The sequence below is a fragment of the Talpa europaea genome, assembly GCF_964194135.1.
Source record: "Talpa europaea genome assembly, chromosome: 16".
In the NCBI taxonomy this organism is placed as follows: Eukaryota; Metazoa; Chordata; class Mammalia; order Eulipotyphla; family Talpidae; genus Talpa; species Talpa europaea.
In genome coordinates, this window is record NC_140084.1 from 20685176 (window position 1) to 20704312 (window position 19137).

General features: G+C 38.1%; 1 protein-coding gene across 3 annotated transcripts in view; it reads right to left on the reverse strand.

Annotated features, from left to right (window-relative positions):
* Nucleotides 1–9794: 9794 nt before the first annotated feature.
* TENT4B (terminal nucleotidyltransferase 4B) overlaps nucleotides 9795–19137 on the reverse strand; it is a gene marked incomplete at both ends in the record, with an annotated part of 71205 nt that continues 61862 nt past the window's right edge. The window contains 7 exons of one of the 3 annotated variants that reach the window (XM_084257868.1): nucleotides 9795–9971; nucleotides 11146–11310; nucleotides 13705–13751; nucleotides 13996–14099; nucleotides 14202–14328; nucleotides 15507–15720; nucleotides 16460–16588. In XM_084257868.1, coding sequence (XP_084113994.1) covers nucleotides 9795–9971; nucleotides 11146–11310; nucleotides 13705–13751; nucleotides 13996–14099; nucleotides 14202–14328; nucleotides 15507–15720; nucleotides 16460–16588 — 963 coding nt within the window. Of the gene's footprint in view, nucleotides 9972–11145; nucleotides 11311–13704; nucleotides 13893–13995; nucleotides 14100–14201; nucleotides 14329–15506; nucleotides 15721–16459; nucleotides 16589–19137 lie in introns of all 3 variants that reach the window. The other 2 variants (XM_084257866.1, XM_084257867.1) reach the window with 2 other exon arrangements.

A 19137-nucleotide genomic window follows, 5' to 3' on the forward strand; every position in this document is an offset into this window, starting at 1 on the left:
AGAATTCAAGATTTCTCAATACTGAAGTACAATGTAATACCAAATTCAAAGGGCCCCTATCATCAGGAGCCCAGTACAACAGACAAAAACAGACTTACTTCCGGCCTCCCTTGTGGTGCATGGGGTTAAGCATAGCATTATGAAGCTATCCGCAGCCTCTGCAGCACAAGTTTGATCCCTGGCCACCAGGGAGCTGACCCACGTGGCGCAGCAGACCTCTCCTGTCTTGCCCGTTGCTCCCCTTAGCAGTGTATTTCAGTCAGTCTGCCTGTTCTGTTCCCCACTCTGTCTCTGGTGAATCCTCTCACCTTGCCCCCACACCTCTGGCCTGTACCCCAGTTTTTGTATGCATAAATTAAAAAAAAAAAGACTCACCTCATTTCCATAATACTGAGATTTCAGAACATTGAAGCATTGAGAATGTCCTAAAAATTCAAGAGGAAAAATGTCTTTTCTCAAGACAACACTGGAATGATGAAGCAATACTTTCAAATTCTAAAGGAAAGAAATGTTTTCAATCCCAAGATTCTATGTCCAGTCAAAATATCAACTGAGCATGAAGAACAATGACATTTTCAGATGTTTTCAACTTGTGCACCCTTTCCCAGGAAGCTACTGGGAGATGTGCACTAATGAAGAGCATTTACAAGAGGGTAACATGAGACACGGAGAACAGGAGCTGCAACACAGGTCGAGAAGAAGCTGCAATACAGGATAACTGGCTGGAGATGGACAGACAGGGTGACATTTGCCAGGTTCAGCTGGTCAGAAGCTCCAGGAGACCTCTGAGATGTCAGTGATAAAATGTGATGTTGCACCTGAGCATTTGGAGAGACTTAGAACCTTGGCAGAGTTTAGGGTTATTGGTAAGTGAAAAACTAAAGCAAAACAAATTCCAGGAAAACCAGAAAGAACTTATGCAGAAAAAGGAATCATTTTTACGCTTCATTGATAAGAATAGTAACTACCCAGTCATGATAATGTAAACCCTGAATGTTGTGCTAAACAAAATTCAGTCTAACTTTTGGGAGGCTGCAGGCATGAGTTCAGGGGTGATGGAAAATGAACACAATTTTGAGCTCCCAAATCAAGAAGTGGCATTAGAGGTATATTTTATATTATTTATAGACATGGGAGAAAATGCTCTACACCCCCCTTCTGCTGCAGGATTGATGAAAGATGACAAACTTTTACAACTATTTGGCTTTAAACTGCCAGCATCTCTGCTCTGACCCATCTACTTGCTTCTCACTTTCTTGGCAGGATCCAACCAACTCCCTCAGGGCCTCCTGCGGCCTGCCTGTCTCACACCCCTCATTCAGGCTGTTCTGTGGAGATGTCTTCATTAAGTATGCCTGACAGATGACATATTTGAGTTGAATTTAAAAAAACAGACGCATGATGTAATCTACCTTACAACTATTTGGTGCTTATGTAGTCACATTTTGACTTACCTGCTGAGTGATTTAAGAACAGATGGTTTGCAGCCCAAACTGATTAATAGGCTTTTTGAAAATGGATATGCCATTTAAATAGGTCACTTGATACACTTAATAACCCTCTCCTTTCCTCTTAATGTTGGCATTAAACAATGACATATTTATCTCTAATGGGATCTTCCTCAACATTTTAATCCTGGGTTTTCAAATAGGAGTTATTTACTTAAAACACACACAAATTTAAGTTAATTCCCTAATTGATTATTTCACAGATTAGGTTGGGGTTTAAAATGATTGCTAGACTAGATGGTTAAAGCATTGTATTTAAAAGGTGAAAAATGTTCCCAATTCAAAATTCAAAGTTCTTGCATTCCTAAATTAACCTGGTAAATGTAAAACATCTCCTAACAGACTTTACTCAACATTAATGGAATAAAGTCACAGCAGAAATTCTACAATCATGAAATGAGAGCTTAAGAGAGTGATTGCAAGGAAAATATCTCCTTTAAAAAATGGTATCACTATGCTAAGGATTAGGTGCTCACTGCCTAGCATTTCGCACAAGTACCTTTCATCCTTTCTCCAATACATTTTCCAGTGGATTTTTCCAACAAAGTCTGAGGCATGTCTCTGCCATCTCTGAGGGCAGTTGTGGGCCCTTCCCCTTGCCAGATGTCTCTTTACTCACTATACGATTCATCCTACTTAAGACACAACTTATTTCTAGGAGAGTTGCAATTGTTGCTGCAGTTACTGAAGGGCCTTAAAATTAAAATAATCAGATTTTAGGGGGCAGGTATACATTAATACAATATATTATTTTCATCAGTTTTGTCAAGAACAATTTTAAAAGGGGAAATACAGAAAAAGTAGCAGGGTGTAACTTTAGATGACTGTAACATTTAAATCCTAGCAGAAAAACCAAGAGATGAAACACTTCTCAAAGCAATTCATCAAAATTCACCTCAAAGAAGATAAAACTGGAAAAAGAGTTTTCCCTTCAAACTGAGCATAGTGCCCATCAAATAGCAACATTTTAGAAAACTGATTCAATACAAGTGGGAAAAGACCATTTCATAAGAATCTGTTTATAAGGGTCTTGGGGTGCCTGACATGTTCATTTACCAAAGCAATGTGCAAGCAAAAGTCAGAAAAGAATGAAGTAGATCTCAGGGACTCCCTGGTGGCGCAAGGGGTTAAGATGCAAGTTCAATCCCTGGTCAGGGAACTACTCACATGGCGAGAGACCTCTCCTGTCTCGCTCACTGTTCCCCTCAGCAGTATATTTCAGTCAGTCTGCCTGTTCTGCTCCCCACTCTGTCTCTGGTGAATCCTCTCACCCCCAGCACCTCTGGCCTGTACCCCAGTTCTTGCATGCATAAAATTAAAAAAAAATGAAGTAGATCTCCATGTATACTGGCGGGAAAGATCTCTCAACATGACAGGAGAGCTGTAGGATATGACAGGATGATTCCACTTACATAAAAAGGTAACAGAGCCCTGAAATTATATGCATGTTGTACTGAACTTCCTGAAGTTAAAAAAAAAAAAATTAAAAAAAAAAAAATTAAAAAAAAAAAAATGAAATTATATGCATGTAAAATATGTGTGTATGTAAATGCATTTTAAAAATTGAGGAGACACTCCAAAACATAAAAGGAGCTAAAGAAGCTAAGTAGAAGGGACTAGACGGTGAAAAGTAAACCCTTTTGCCATATATTTACATGTTATTTGCATTTTTTCACAATGAAAAATACATTCATGTATCACTTGAGAAATAAGTAAATTCACTGTTGCTGAGATGGGATACAATTATCCCATATATTTAGTTCACTCTCTAGCTTTCCATTTGGGAAACTTCTGGCATGCTATTTTAAAGGATTACCTTTTTTTTTTTTTAACTGGCTTTTTAGAGAACATTTCAGTAAATGTATATAAAGAAGAGATCAGGCTGGAGTGGACAATCTGGTAGACAGTCAGTGAGTTATCTACACTCTGCTGAGTGACCCTTTACTCTAAATCAACTTATGATTATCTTAAAGAAAATGATCCAGGATTTTCTTTTGTTGGGTTGGGTTCTAGGCAGGCACCGTTAAGTCCAAACCAAAGGACTGCCAAATCTGCTCCCGTGAGTAGTATATGCTTTGGCTGTATTCGGTAATAAGCCCTGCTTCTCTCAGGTTCTTTGGCAAACCAAACATTTGCATTATCCTATTCTAAGTCTATGCAACTTTTGCTCCAGTAAACCTATGGCAAAGCATCATGATTTCTTCGTTCAGCAAGCATAACCCCTTACATTGAAGGATAAAACTGGGCTTCATTTGCAGATAACCAAATTCTAGGGAATCTTGTTTTCAGTCTTGTAATGGCTGTGGGAAAGCTAAAGGGATAGCTTTGGTAGTACCTGATCAGGAGAAAAAGGACCCACTCTATTGCTGCCATTAAAAAGAATGAAAACTCACAGGAAAACTATCTATATATAAGAAAACTCCCATCAGTCTAAACAGAGCTGTCTTTAGAATTACAAGATAAATTAAAAAAAAAAAAAAGCAGTCATTCAAGTTTTACATAAAGGTTTATACCAGAGGTTTTGAAGATAAATGAAAGCACAAAGTCTTTATTGAATTGCAGATTATGAATAATAACCCAATGGTAAGCACTGGGGCAGATGTGCATAGAAATGCAATTTATAAAATTTTCAAGGCAAACAATTGACATCTTTGAGAAATTGCCGTTAGCTTAAAAAAAAAAAAAGCTTCCAGATGTGCAATTCATTCATAGTATTCATAACTGGTGCCCAGTGATATGACCTCAGGAAATGTCGAGATTTCATAAATCATTTGCTATCAAATCTCTTTTTCTGGTAAATTCCTTAGTGCCTCTGCAGCGGTAACTAGACAAGATTGGAAAGTTCTCAAGATGATTCAAACCTCCAGCACCTCACAGGAGTCCGAATTTCTTAACACAGAAGGCAATGCTAATCAAAGAAGGAAATAAATAAAAACGTTATTATGAACAAACACTGGTTTCACCAAATTTTCTACACACATTTATGTATTTTCCAATAAAACAAGTTTATCTCAACAGTCCTTCACATTTTATAGCCAGAAACCACACTGCCTACCTCCTAACTTTTCAACTTTCATACCATGCGATAAGATGGTTCTTTTGAATGGTGTGTACTGTGTGAAAGCTTTGACACTTGTACTACAAGTCTGGATTATTTTACAATTAAAGGACACTCCAAAGTCCTAAAAAAATTTTTATAAGTGACTAAAAATTTCAATATATAAAAACCAGAGGTGGGGGAGACTCTTAAAATTCAGACATTAAGTTTAGGGACATAGTGACTTATTATGATAAATTGCAACTAAATATAAAAGATAGTAATGAAATGATTTAGGAAATAGCTATGAATTGCACAGAACCCAAATTGAAAGATGAAGATAAATTTAAACTCAAAGAACATGGCTGACACCAGTCACCTATCTTTGAAAGGCGTAGCTGACATGTAAGAGACAAAGATTAAATAAACTTCACCAAATGACTGGCTTTGGGAGTGCCTCTCCTATGCCTCTTCTTCCCTACCCACCCACTACAGCATGTTTAAGATCAAATAACATTAGTGAAAAACTCATCCAGACTCTTTCTTTAGTGGGGAGCAACCCTGTTATGGGGCCAATAGAAGCTGCTCAATGACAAGCCAAGGCCGAGCAGAATGGTAAGAATTTATGTTAAAATTAAAATTAAAGATCATGTGCAAGTATCAATAAACACTTTCTGAAGTACAAAAGTTAAGAGAATAACTGGTTTCCCAGACACCATCTGTTCTTATTGGTGTGACTAACAGTCCCCTCAGTAAATCCAGGAGACACTGCAAAGGGGGCACACTATCTCCTCCTCTCTGGTGCATCTTTTTCTAACCTCTTTCTAAAGTGTCACCTCGTTCAGGCCAGTAGACTATGGACTAGGTTGAACTTAATAAGACAACACCTAAGTAAGCCAAATATTAATAGAAAATGTTAAGGCCAAATATTAATTACTAAAAACTATCCTTTAAGTAAACACTTAGTTCTGGACAACAAATAAATCAGCAGACTTTACAAGCTTTACTTCTGGTTAAAATTTTTGTCAGAACTCAACTTCCACATATATTTAGCTCATTATCTTTGATTAAAAGAAAGGTGCTTAAGGTGTAACGTATTAACGGTGCATAATGAACAAGATGGATCACAAGAATATGACAGAAGAAAAGGCTTTTGGGTCAAGTTTTTGAGCTGCTGTAAACAGTTCTCAAGGTAAAATCTGGCCTGTTTCTTAGTTATGTTATCAAGAAGCATATTAAAATTTGTTCTTTAACATTAATTCCACCCATAAATGCTTTGCCAAAATGACAAGCAGCAAAAGTCTCAAGGTTTAGAAGCTAAGGCAAAGTGAAGACACCACTTTCACATGTATAAGGACTAACTTACACATCTTTGTCTCCACCTTAATGTTACATCATTCTCTATAAATATTTCATTAGATGAACTATGTCACTGATGAAAATTGGTATAGAGGTAACTACTAAATAACTTTTTTACTCAATTAAGTTTCATAGAATCATTTATAGACTATTTTGCTTACAAACACTTTATGAAATGTCCCCTCCACTAATTGAAATAGTTTAATGAGCAAGGAGAACAAAACCTGATGGATAAGAATAAATTCTTATAAACTTTAACATTTCAGTATTTATTACAGCAAAATTGGGAATGTCTTCTCTATAGTTTAATTCTTGAGAAGTTAATTGAGATCAACCAATTTCCTATCAACATTCCTAGTTAGTAACTAGTGTTTCTTAGTGAAACACTAAGAAATCACAGTATGATTATAATTGAAGGACTTGATTGGTTTCAAACTATAGGTCAATACTGAATTACAATTAGGATGCTGTAGTCATGAACAATAAAAATAGCAGCAAAACTTATCAACAGTACCTGGCAAGATGATTTCTAGGGAGTTCTACAGAACAATCTTGACAACTACTTCCTAATCCCTGGGGAGGTCTCTGCAAAGAGCACACAGCCAGTCATACTGTTCTGACCCACCTACAGTTCTAGAAACCCCGGAGAGGACGCTATAACTTAAGGCAAACTCAGCTCATGCTTACCATTACCTGGGGGAGGGAATGAGAAGAAAAACACATGAAGATAAGCAATTTCAAAGGAAAAAGACTTTTAAAAATACTCTCTCTACCAGCAATGTTTTCCTCTGTGAAGACTTTATTCAGGATAATCTGGAGCCAAAGCAAATGACCTAAATATTAATGAGAGTCTCAAAATCAAGTAAGGTAAAAACACTTAAAATAGGACAAAAATAAATTAAATATGGTCAAACATTGAAGACTGGAGGGCAACTACACGTAAAGCCAGTAGTTCCCACAAATCAAAGCTAAATTTAAAAACTTTGCACAACTTCTCCAAACAAAACAAAGACACTAAAAATCGGACACCTTCATGGACACCTTAAATCTGGAGGAAAAATGCACTTATCTTTATCATCAAAACAGAACCACTCAGGTTTTGTGCTAACACCTCTCTGGCCCATCAGCACTTCTAAAAACATTTAGTGTTTGTTTATTATGACACTTTAAGGGGCTTCAACACCAACCAGGCACACATAAGTGACCGCCAGGAAAATGTCACCACAGGGAGGCAGAGTTTGTAAGATTCCATCTACGAGTGCTAATAAAGGAAGGTCACGATTCATGGATATGGATGAACTGTAATATCTGAATGACACATTTCCGATATATTCATAAAACCTTCATAGAAAGTATTAAAACTCAAAAAAAAAAACAGACAGGAATCAAATACAGAGATGAAATGTACAAAACAAATGAACAGGCAAACTAAAAGTTCTTGAAAGTATTTTACTTCAGATTGAAAAATGAACAGCTCCCACACTGTTCATTGCAAGATACACAGTATTCACGAATACAATGCTGGTCATTTGAGGAAATGTACACACCTCAATTTTCTCCTTCATGCTTTTTCTTTTAGAAAGATACTGTTTACCAAAAAGAAACTTCAGCAGTACAGGAAAAACTATTTTCCCAATAAATTTACGAAAACCTAAGATTCCCAATGGAATCAAGATTATCTTCCCGCTACCACCACCTTAATATAATCACATGCTTATTGGAACACTAATATCTGCACCCTAAGAGTACATTTACTTTCAACAATGAGGGTGATTCTTTAAAAAAAAAAAAAAAACTTCAGTGTGGTAAATGTAACATGGATCTCTGCAAGTATTAAGTGTCTGAAATAGGCAGCTAATACTGGATTTAATATTATTTTATAAATAATTGTTCCCATAGCAGTAAACATAAGTCTACACATTCACAATAGTCCTAGAAAATAAATACTGTGATTATGCACAATATGTTATGACAAACTAGTTTCAAAAAACAAAAGCTCAACATCTTGATAAAAATTCTGATCAGAATAAAATGTGACTCTAAAATTTAAAACATTGTCAAAATAATATCACATTTAAAATCGTCCACCGTTTACACAAGTATTATGAGTTTCCAGTTTTTGAACACATTTTTTCGTTGTGAATTAAAGTACGAACACATTGAAAATTGTTGATTTCAGTGATGACATCAGTTTTGGTCTTACTTTAGCATTATTTTCTTTATAAAAAGTTGCACTAAGTGTCCATTAATGGTCTGATTGGTCTTCAGTATTTCATAAATGTATATAAAAGAAATTCCTAAAAGCCAACTTTATATGTATATATATATAAAAGAATCTCATCTCAGAAACAACTGTATTTAACAGAGCCACACACACTGATGCTAAACATAAGCGCTTTCACCTCGGAAGAAAGCATTTTCAGAAATGTCACTTACATTCTATTATATTAAATATTCCCAGGTGAGTTTCAAACTCAACATGTGATGAGTAACAAAAATTATACAGCTCATTTGCACTCAAAGCTGACCACAACCAAAATTTACAGTATGATTGAAACAAGTCAATGTTTAAAAAAGTTTTAATTAAAGGTAACAATTCCATGACAGGAGAGGATAAAGAATATGGGATGACAAGAAGTATTTGGTCTTAATAAGGCAATACAAAATAGATCCATTATCAAAGACCATTTAATTTTTAAAGATCAACAATACCAAAAGCATAAAGTGGAGTATAAGAAAATAGTTTTTTATAAGTGTGATTTAATTAAAGCTGTTTACAGTTATCCTCTCTTAACTAACAAGTAGTTAAGCATGAATTTAAAAAAGAATAAAAGATGAGAAAAACCAGCACACGCAGCACACGGGGTGAGAGAAGCCAGCATGCAAAGTCTGTGGAACTCGAGGCTTCACTGCCACAGGAATGGGACCAGACATGGGGGGCCTTTTTCCCTACTGGGAAGGGGGAGGGAAGGAAGACTGCAAAGGAAACAAACACAGAGTCATGTAATTGCCCGATGCCCCAGACGACAGCACTATAGAAAACAGTTGCAAGTTCATTCTTAGAGATGACTAGGTATTTTTCAGTGTTTACACAAAAGTACATAGTACATTTTTTTTTTTTTAACAAAATAAAATAAACGTCATTTGCCACCATAAACCTTTTCTTTTAGAGAGGAAAAATTTCTGCAGCAGGTCACAAGTGTTCTATTAAGTCATTTCAATGCTGAGGAAAACAAATTGAGTAGCAGAACTAACCACTTCCCTATATATGGATGTTAAGATGACAATTCAGATTTTTTTTTAAACTAATCCTGAGAAAAATCTGTTTACAATTTAAACAGTAATGTTATGTAAAAAGTATTAACAAATCCACTATTACAAATATCAATTTCCTATATGGTCTTCTATATATACACACAATAAAATGGTAAATATATGCAAAAATATTAAAAAAAAAAACATGCAGATCACTTTCCCCCTTGGAATCTGGACTTCTTATAATATACCTTTGTTTTCCATCCCACCCCATCCTCTGAAATTATTTTTGCTTCTATTATCCTACCCACACTGAATACTATTTCCCTATAACTCTGCATAAAGCCAATGAGAAATATAATTATTTTACATTCAAGCTTTAAATCTTAAAATGACCCTGTTGAGGCATATGACTTATCAAATGAGCAGCCTTTTTTTTCCCCTTTTTTGCTTGCTTTTTGTTTTTGCAGTTGTCAGTCTTCATGATCCATTCCGTGGCGAGCTGGGAAAAAACGCAGTTGCTAAATCAACGTCTGAACAGTGTAAGGCTCCCGAATGTCTCCCAGGAGTCCCTATCCAACTGTCCTGAGCATGAGATCATTGCACACAGAAGACAGTCCATCGTACAACGCCGACTATCTACAAAGGTCTGAGAGGGGGGCGTCCCTCTTGTGTTTCCTCTTTTTGCCATGGTAATACTGATTATTTGATTTGCCTTGATGCTGTTTGTTTGTCATCAAGGAACCATGGCTTGTTTGAGTTGTACCTTGGAAGCCTTTGCTGGAAGAACGGAAGAGCCTTGCTGATCCATGCTGCAGAAAAGGAAAGTGGTCACAAAGACATCAGTGTTTTGGACTCAACTGAACACTCTCTAAGATCTGACTTTCAAAAGGGAACTTTCAAAACTGGCATATGCTGATGTGTTTAGCAGGCAAAAAACAATGAAATGGAATGCGAAACTTTTCCTAAGGAACCTATCAACTTGGGCCACCCTGGTGGTGCAGGGGTTAAAGTCTCAGCACTATCAAGCTATTGCTAGCCACTGCCATCCCCTGGCCAGGGAGCTGACCCACATGGCGCAGCAGACCTCTCCTGTCTTGCCCACTGCACCCCTCAGCAGTGTATTTCAATAGATCTGCCTGTTCTGCTCCCCACTCTGTCTCTGGTGAATCCTCTCACTCCCCCCACACTGCTGGCCTACACCCCAGTTCTTGTATGCATAAATAAAATAAACCTTTAAAAAAAAAGGAACCTATCATCTAATATACTTTACAATATGTGGCAATACTAGAAGAAGCTCCTGGAAAGGCAGGTGTACTGACAGCTTTCCTGCTGTCACCTGTCACTTTAACTGCCCTTTCTAGAGGGGACATGACATGGTTGTAGTCAGACTTGACATAATAGCCAGTCTCTACTGTCTAGATACCTTCCGCAGGGTCCTCACTGTATGAAATGGCTTCTTCCCTTCATTTTGATTCATTACTTATGATTAATAAAATTTTAGGCCATTGAAACACTTAAAACAGAGCATCTCTAAGGTTTTTTTTTAAAGTCAAAACTGATACCACTGCCTGATAATTACAACACAGGCCACCAGGTATTGAATATTAAAATATATAAAAGGGCATGCTATTCCCAGATAGGCACAGCATTGCCATAAGGTCATGCAGAAGTTCCATGTGCATATACTTCAAGTACAATTGAAACTCCTTCATAACTTGATGCAATTTCTTATGCTGAATCTGTAATAGGTGCATTGAATGGCACATCTTATATGGCCCAGTCACTAACGTTTCACAAAGGTAGATGTTACAGCAGTGCCCCATAAAGATCTTCAGGACATCCTGTCACTAAAATTACTCTCATGATTTGGAACTCCTAACTTAAGAATATTCTTCAATCCCACCCAAACTTATTTTCACATGTGAAAATAAGTCCAAGTAATTTGTATTGAATACTGACAATTAAAAACACAATGCCACCCACCTGAGATTTGTTGGTGCTATTGGATGTGTTAGTGGTTTGGGTGCTCTGCATTTTCCCAACTGCCTGAGATGACTCCAAGGACACATCTTGTGACCCCACTCGGTTCCCAGCAGACGGACGGCAGAGCAGCTGTTTCGGGGTTTTGCATGGTGTCGCATCAGAATCCTAACACAAGCCACATGAATTATAATTTGACAATTAGTAATTTAGATATTCCATAATAAGAAAGAAAACTATTTCAGCTAAGTACTCTATGGACTAAACTTAAACATTTAGGAGTTAAAGGAAGTTTTCCTCCAAGCATTTAAAGTAGTTTATTTTATCAGAGGGCTTCTGTTCAATGTTCAAACCTCTGCCCGCGCCTGACTTATTAATTGGCCTTGAGGAGCTCACAGAGGTACAAGTATGTTTGCATATTTATTTACAGAAAATGAACGATGGTATAGTGGAAAGAGCAAGGTAAAAAGTGACAGACTAGATTACTATCTTCAATCAAACATAAAATGATCAGCTGAAGAGGATCAATCTCTGTGAGTGACCCCTACAACCAAATGCACTGTGTGGATATGCACTGAGCAGTCAATGGGATGAGCCCCGCCTGTCTGTAGGCTGTGGGGGCCATGACTCTCCTAATTCTCTCTTCAAACCCACCCTTCGTCCTCACACTCTACCTGGCTTCTCACACTCACATACTCTCAGTCCTGACAGTCCTTACTGAGGCCTCCGGCCCACTATGTCGGTGACAGCTAGATCAGCACTGTGTCCTCCACACCTCTGCTCTAGAATCAAAAAGGCACACAGTAGATTCTGCATATGAGGATTTATGACTCATGAGGATAGCCATGCTCCTCATCAACAGCATAAAATCATGTCCCTTCCATATTTACAAGACATTTTATGACACATACTTAATAAAGTCTAAATTCGGGCCTCCCTGGTGGCGCAGCGGGTTGAGCGCAGCACTGTGAGGCTGTCTACAGCCTCTGCAGCGCGGGTTCAATTCCCAGCCGGCCAGGGAGATTCCCACATGGCGTGGCAGACCTCACCTGTCGCATCCGCTGTTCCCCTCAGCACTATATTTTGGGTGTCTGCCTGTTCCGCTCCCCTCTCTGTCTCTGGTAAATCCTCTCACCCTGCTACACCTCTGGCCTGTACCCCAGCTCTTGTATAAAAATAAATAAATCTTAAAAAAAAAATAAAGTCTAGGGCCTCCCCGGTGGCGCAGCGGTTGAGCGCTGGGTTGCGAAGCTGCCCGCGGCCTCTGCAGCGCGGGTTCGATCCCCGGTTGCTCCCCGGCCACTGGAGGAGGGTCCCACATGGCGCGCAGACCTCTCCTGCCGCCCGCTGCTCCCCTCAGCAGTGTATTTCGGTCCTTCTGCCTGCTCTGCTCCCCACTCTGGCTCTGGTGAATTCTCTCACCCTCCCGCGCTTCTGACTGTACCCAGTGCATGTATAAACAAAACAAACAAACAAACAAACAAATAAATAAAAACATGCCTCTATTAAAAAAAAAAAAAGAATCATCTAAAAAAAAAATAAAGTCTAAATTCAAGTAATGGGTAAGTCCATTTTAGATTTCAAATAAATTTAGAATTATTCCTGATAAGAAGTAACTATAGTTGTAACTGACACTAAAAATTCAATCATGGTAGAGATGGAAAGTAGATGAGGGATTGTCAAAGCAGGGAGGAATCCTTAGGGACTGCTACTAGGTTTGTTTTGGGGGAGATGAAAATGCTCTGGAACTAGATAGTGGTGTACAATAGTGGTAGTACAATATTGTGACTATACTAAAAACCACTGAACTGTACATTTTTAAATGGTGAACTTTATGTTATGTGAATGATACCTCAATTTAAAAAATTAAATCAAGAAGCTCAAAACATTATTCTGAGTGGATGACAACTGACATGAAAGAGTCCATACTATAATGATTACATTTACATGAAATTCTGGAGCAGGCAAAACTAATCTGTGGTTAAGAAAATCACAACCGTAATTAATCTCTGAGGGTGGGACTGAGGATGGACAAAAAAGAAAGCATCATGAGGGAACTCTCTGGGGTGACGGTAGTATTCTATACCCGGTTAGGGTTGTAGGTTACACATGTACATGTATATATCTGCTATGTCAATTTTATGGCAAAAGAAAAAATCAGACAAATAATGAATTGTGGTTAATGATAAATATTACCACCGTCATCTGGGGAAAGTGTACTGCTATCTGCAGTTCACTTTGTAATGTATCAAAGAATAAGATGGATTCATGGACAGAGGGAGAGTTGGTTGGCTAGCTGTGTGTTAAATAGAATGCTGATGGTAGAATCTAGTGGTGTGCATGGATGTTCACTAAAATTCTTTCACTTTTGCTGTATGCTTGAAAACGCAAATACAACATTGAGAAAGGTACAATCGTGAAAGTTGTTCAAGTTTCCCAGTAGCATGGAAGAAAATTAGCTAGCCTTTAGCTAGACAGGGCATCTCTAGACTTGAGCTAAATAACCCCAGCAGCAGAACTTCTAAGCGGCGAGGTTTAGAAAAGCCGTGTCCGCATACTTACGACATCGCTAGAGCTGGACTGTGTGGCAGAAGAGGAAGACACTGGACCTGATGAAGAGTTTGAAGAGTGTTTACTAAGAGATTCCGAAGTTTTACTTCTACATTTTCCAAGGGCTTCATTTTCTTCAGATAGATTATTATTACATTTATCTAACTGCTGAGTATCTACTATCAAGGTAACACCATTTCCTGAAAGAGTGGCAAAAGATTGGAAAACGTTTCTTCCCATTAAACACACACAATATAGAAAAGCCTCTAATACTCAGTCAATCAAATAAGGAAAAACTCTTACCATTGCACGAGGGCTCGGGTCTGCTCTGCAAGCCCCACTGTTTTGATATCCAATCTCTATACGTGGCAACTTCGTCCGTTACTCTAATTATTCTACCTAATATGCTGGGTGTGTTTAAAAAAGAAAGGGGGGAGGGGGAGGTACGTTAATTTGAAGGTAAGAAGCCACAATCAATTTTGACATGACTAGTGGTATTAAATTTTTACCTCTCTGTTTCATTGTTGGGATAGTACTTGGCTATTGGCGATACAGCATGACTCAAAACAACGTAGGCATAGTCAAAGGCCTGTTTCACTTGCATGGCCCCATAGGAACTCCTTCCAACATCATTACCTTTAAAAAAAAAAGTGTTATTAAAAATGTAAGCTGGACCCACTACTTAATATGAACTACACGTTTTCACGCTCTCTTTAGGGAAAGCGAGGACAGTCACTGTCCTAGTCAAACTGGCCTCAGAATCTAGGCCATCAGTCGCCCCACAAATCCCCAGGCTCTTACATGAGGAGCACACCGTAAGGACATTACCATGGCATATAAACTGCTGTACAGTCATGCAAACAAAAGAACCAACTGCCTGTTCTCTCCTGAGAGTGGCACCAAAGCTAAATTAGAAATACCTATTTTTTGTTTCTATTAGCTATATATATTTAAAAAAAGGACCATCTTGCTAAAAAATCATTATGTTCTTTACACAGTGCAGACTTCTAGTGAATATTTCCTCAATGAATCAACACATAGAAATAGTCATGACTATAAGATGACTTGACAAGGCAACAGGGGGCTCTGAGACAACTACCCAGAACCTCCTTTCTGATTACTTTTCAAAGTTGATCGTTGAAGCAAACGACTAAAAACATTTTAGGTGAAGTCTTACAATGCATAATATAAATATTTTATAATTATATCAGGAAGATATATTGCCCAGAAAAAATTAGCATACAAACAAGCACATATAACTTCAGGAGAGCATGTGAGGAATTTATTCGGTTCACTTTCAGGCCAACTAAAGCTGGGAAAAGCACAAAGAGACTAAGCAACATTAAAGAGGAAAGAAGTAGCACCAAAGGAAAAATAAAATCTCTTTGAGTCCTTTGTTCATTAACTTGGAGCTATATTACTGTTCTCACTGACTCTAGCACCTCAAAATTACCATATTAAAGCCTTGGCTGACAAGCGGCTGGAACCATGAGCAATAAGAACACAAGAATAAATAAAAATGGCCACTGCCCTGGACTCGCATACAAACCCACCTAACAGTGAATCTCTGTTCTCTTCTGTCTTCAGGTGTTGAATGGGTTCTAGTCCTGACTTGTTTGCAAGATACAATGTGTTTTTCTAGGGTATGAGTGTTTGTTTTAGTTATGTTTGCTCACAAAATACATTTATGGAAAGAGAATGACTGCAGCTAGAAGTCAACCCTTAATTTTTCATTTAAAGATAGTTCAAATTACAATGTGGGGACTGACAATGCCCTTTCTTTGTAAGCCCACAAATCCACCAAAGTTCAATACCTGGTTGTAAAGGATCTTCGATGTAAAGCATCGACGGCCTGTAGCCATCTAGCATGTTTTTCTGTACTTCATCTTTGGCCACATATGAACCACCATCCTTTATCCGGATGCCGGTCTTTAAATAATTGAAATGTCTTCCATATAATTCAAAAAATTCTATTAATAGAACACCATAGTTTGTATTGGGGATGCAAGCATCTTCCCTGGGATGTAACTAAAAACACAAAGAAAGAAAGAATTTATATTAAGTATTTCTCTAAATAGTTAAAGTGGGGATAATAAATGACATTCTAATTTTTATGAACAATACTCCTATGACTCTGGTTTAGCCTAGTTGAGAGGTCATGGAATAAAAGCTTGTGCTGTCGTTGAGACAACACTGAAGTCCTAGGGGAGTGGAACTGGAGGGTCACCATTCGTAAGGCTGAATTGTTCGGCTGACACAGAACGCCAAGGGCTGGGCTGGCCTGACACATCACAGGACATCATTTTGACTCACGAGCAGTGTCAGGCTGTTGGCAACCCTGTGCCACAAAAACACGTGTACTGACAATATTAAGATTTCTGATTCATCTTCCCTAGATAGCAGGTCTTCGTTTCACCTAAACTTACTTGCTTAGAAGACATTCTTATAGTTGGTGTTTTTACTACTATATGCTCTGAGGAAACCAGACCAGACCTCTTCTGCATGTTAAAATCTGCAGTGAAAGTCTAAAAAATACTACAACATATGGGGTTAAAAACAAACAAACAAAAAAATGATCTCTGCAAACTTTAAAACACCTTTGTGTTTGCTAAATTATAAAATAGCACACAGTTAAAATGGAATAGTCATAAGTAATCAAGGGAAACATTCTAATTAAAGCTTGATGTAAATTATTTCAAAATAACTCCCCAACTGACTCACTTTCTTAAAGTTCAGTGTATTAGCAAGGTGTTACCACATGACTTACCTGAAGGAAACTGACTGCCATTAAAAAGAGACTATAAGAACCAATTCCACCTGTAAATACTTCATTAAGGTCCCTCTGTAATAAGAATTGTTTCAATACTAAAACCAAATATGGTAATACAGGATATTTCTGAAAAAGAAGTAAAATTATATTTTCAACAAATTCCAATATCAATAATAGCTAAACATATTATTCTTACATTACAAACTTTGGTCAAGATGTGCAATATACTTAATTTTCTACTTCAAGACCAAGTTATAAGAAAGGCTGTACGTAATTAAGGTTTTTCTCCTGACATGTAAAATCTAAAACATGCAGACACTGATAACAGCACACAAGCACCCAGTGCAGGACAGGGACTATATATTTGGTGACACTCATTTACAGCCACTACTTTATGATACTCTTTTGCAGACAGCTAAGAGAAATAGTAAAGGACAAAGTCAATTCTTAAAGCACTAAATCAATGGGATTTTAAAGATTCACTTTTTGTAGGCACAAGGTCCCTCAGATAGTCTGCACAGCCCATGAGTAGGAGCAAGCTCCTGCTATTTTATTTTTTATAAAGGTTTATTTATTTATGCATACAAGAGCTGGGGTACAGGCCAGAGATGCGGGGGGAGAGGGGTGTGAGAGGATACACCAGAGACAGAGCGGGGAACATAACAGTCAGACTGACGAAATACACTGCTGAGGAGAGCAGCAGGTGAGACAGGAGAGATCTGCTTCGCCATGTGGGTTGGTCCCTGGTTGGCCAGGGGATCGAACTCATGCTGCAGAGGCTGCAGATTGCTTCACAGTGCAGTGCTTAACCCCTTGCGCCACCAGGGAGGTCCTCCCCACTATCTTCTGTGTGAGCAGGTGACCACACAGACCTACCTTCCATGCTTTACAGAGAATGGTGACAAGACCTGAGCTGGGGAATATGGTCAGTGTGAGTCCATCTGTCACTCAGGCACATACAAGTACCTTCAACAAGCCAGAGCCTAGCTTAGGGACACTGAGGGGAACAAAGCAGAACGAGCTGCTAGACTGCTGCTTAGGGGCGAGTACGATTACTGGTGATTTCTAGTCTCTTTACACATACACTGCTTTCCAGACCCCTGCAGTGAATACACTCTGTTTTCGTAAGAAAATAAATTACACGTTTGCAAAGCATTTCAAAGCAAGCAAGCAAGAAAAATAAAAGAAATATGAGAAATAAGCATTGCTTAAAATTACGGTTTAGGTTAGAAATGTATACAGACTCTTTAAAGAACAATCAGCCAAATTCCAACTGAATTCTATCTGCATATTTCCTTTGCACAAAAACGCCACTTCCAGGAGTCTTCCAACAAATATTTTGTAAGAATAAAGAAGGATGTGTGCATGGGAGGTTGTTTACCAGATACCCCATGTGATTTAAAAAAAAAAAAAAAAAAAAAAGACCTGGAATCACACACGACACAGCCTCATGAAGGGCCCCCATTAGCAACCTCAAGAATGAAGGGAAACTGTATGTGCCAGTATGAAAAAACCTCCAAAGTGTTACTATGAAAAAGTATAAGACAATGACACAGGGCCTCCCTGGTGGCACAAGGGGTTAAGTCTCAGCACTATGAAGCTAGAGCTAACCCACATGGCACAGCAGACCTCTCCTGTCTCGCCCGCTGCTCCCCTCAGCAGTATGTTTCAGTCATTCCTTCTGTTCTGCTCCCCACTCTGTCTCTGGTGAATCCTCTCACCTCCCACACCTCTGGCATGTACTCCAGCTCTTGTATGCATGAATAAATAAAAATTTAAAAAGACAATGTGTACAGTGTGCCATTCCTTTTGTTAAAAATTCCAAGAAGATGATAAACAAGCAAAAAAAGACAATAGTTCATGAAGGTGAATCCTATCAAGCAAATCTAAGCATTTAAGGTACAAGGGCGACTCACCTTTCACTGTCTCTTTGTTGGAAAGTTTTTTATCAAGTATATTATTTGCAATTAAAAAATGTTTCTTTTCTGGCAAAAAAGAAAACTACACGTGCCTCTAAAAGAGTAGGATTATGGATATTATCTTTTTCTTCTTTTTTTTGCAGTGTGCATATTTATGCAAGAATAGAATGTTTATGATGTAAGAAAAAGTAGTTACAAGTTTTCTTACAAAGAAAAAAAGGTGAACACACAGAACTGCTAATGAAAAAATTGTGAATGGATAGAAAAGATATTCTATATAAGCCAAAGCAGATAACAACTTTAGTTTAGGAAGAAGGCTGCCAATTGTTTAAAGCTTGTGAAATGTTTTTGAGATGATATTGACCAAATTTCATCCCTACCTTGGAAGAAAACAGAACAAGTAGAAACAGAGTTAAACCATTCAAGATAAAGGTAAGGCAACCTGTAGGAGTTATCTCACAGGGGACTTAGGGATTAAAGTTTAGAAGCAGCTCCTGGGGAGGGTCTTTATTCTGACAGCACATTTTCAGCCCTCATCTCCTTAGGAGGAAGGATCTAGTGCAGAGAATTTTTCAAGGTTTTTGTCAATCCTTCTTTCCTTTTTTTTTTTAAAGATTTATTTATTTATGCATATGAGAACTGGGGCATAGGCCAGAGGTGTGAACGGTGAGAGGATTCACCAGAGACAGAGTGGGGAACAGAACAGGCAGATTGAGTGAAATACACTGCTTCGGAGAGCAGCGGGCAAGTCAGGAG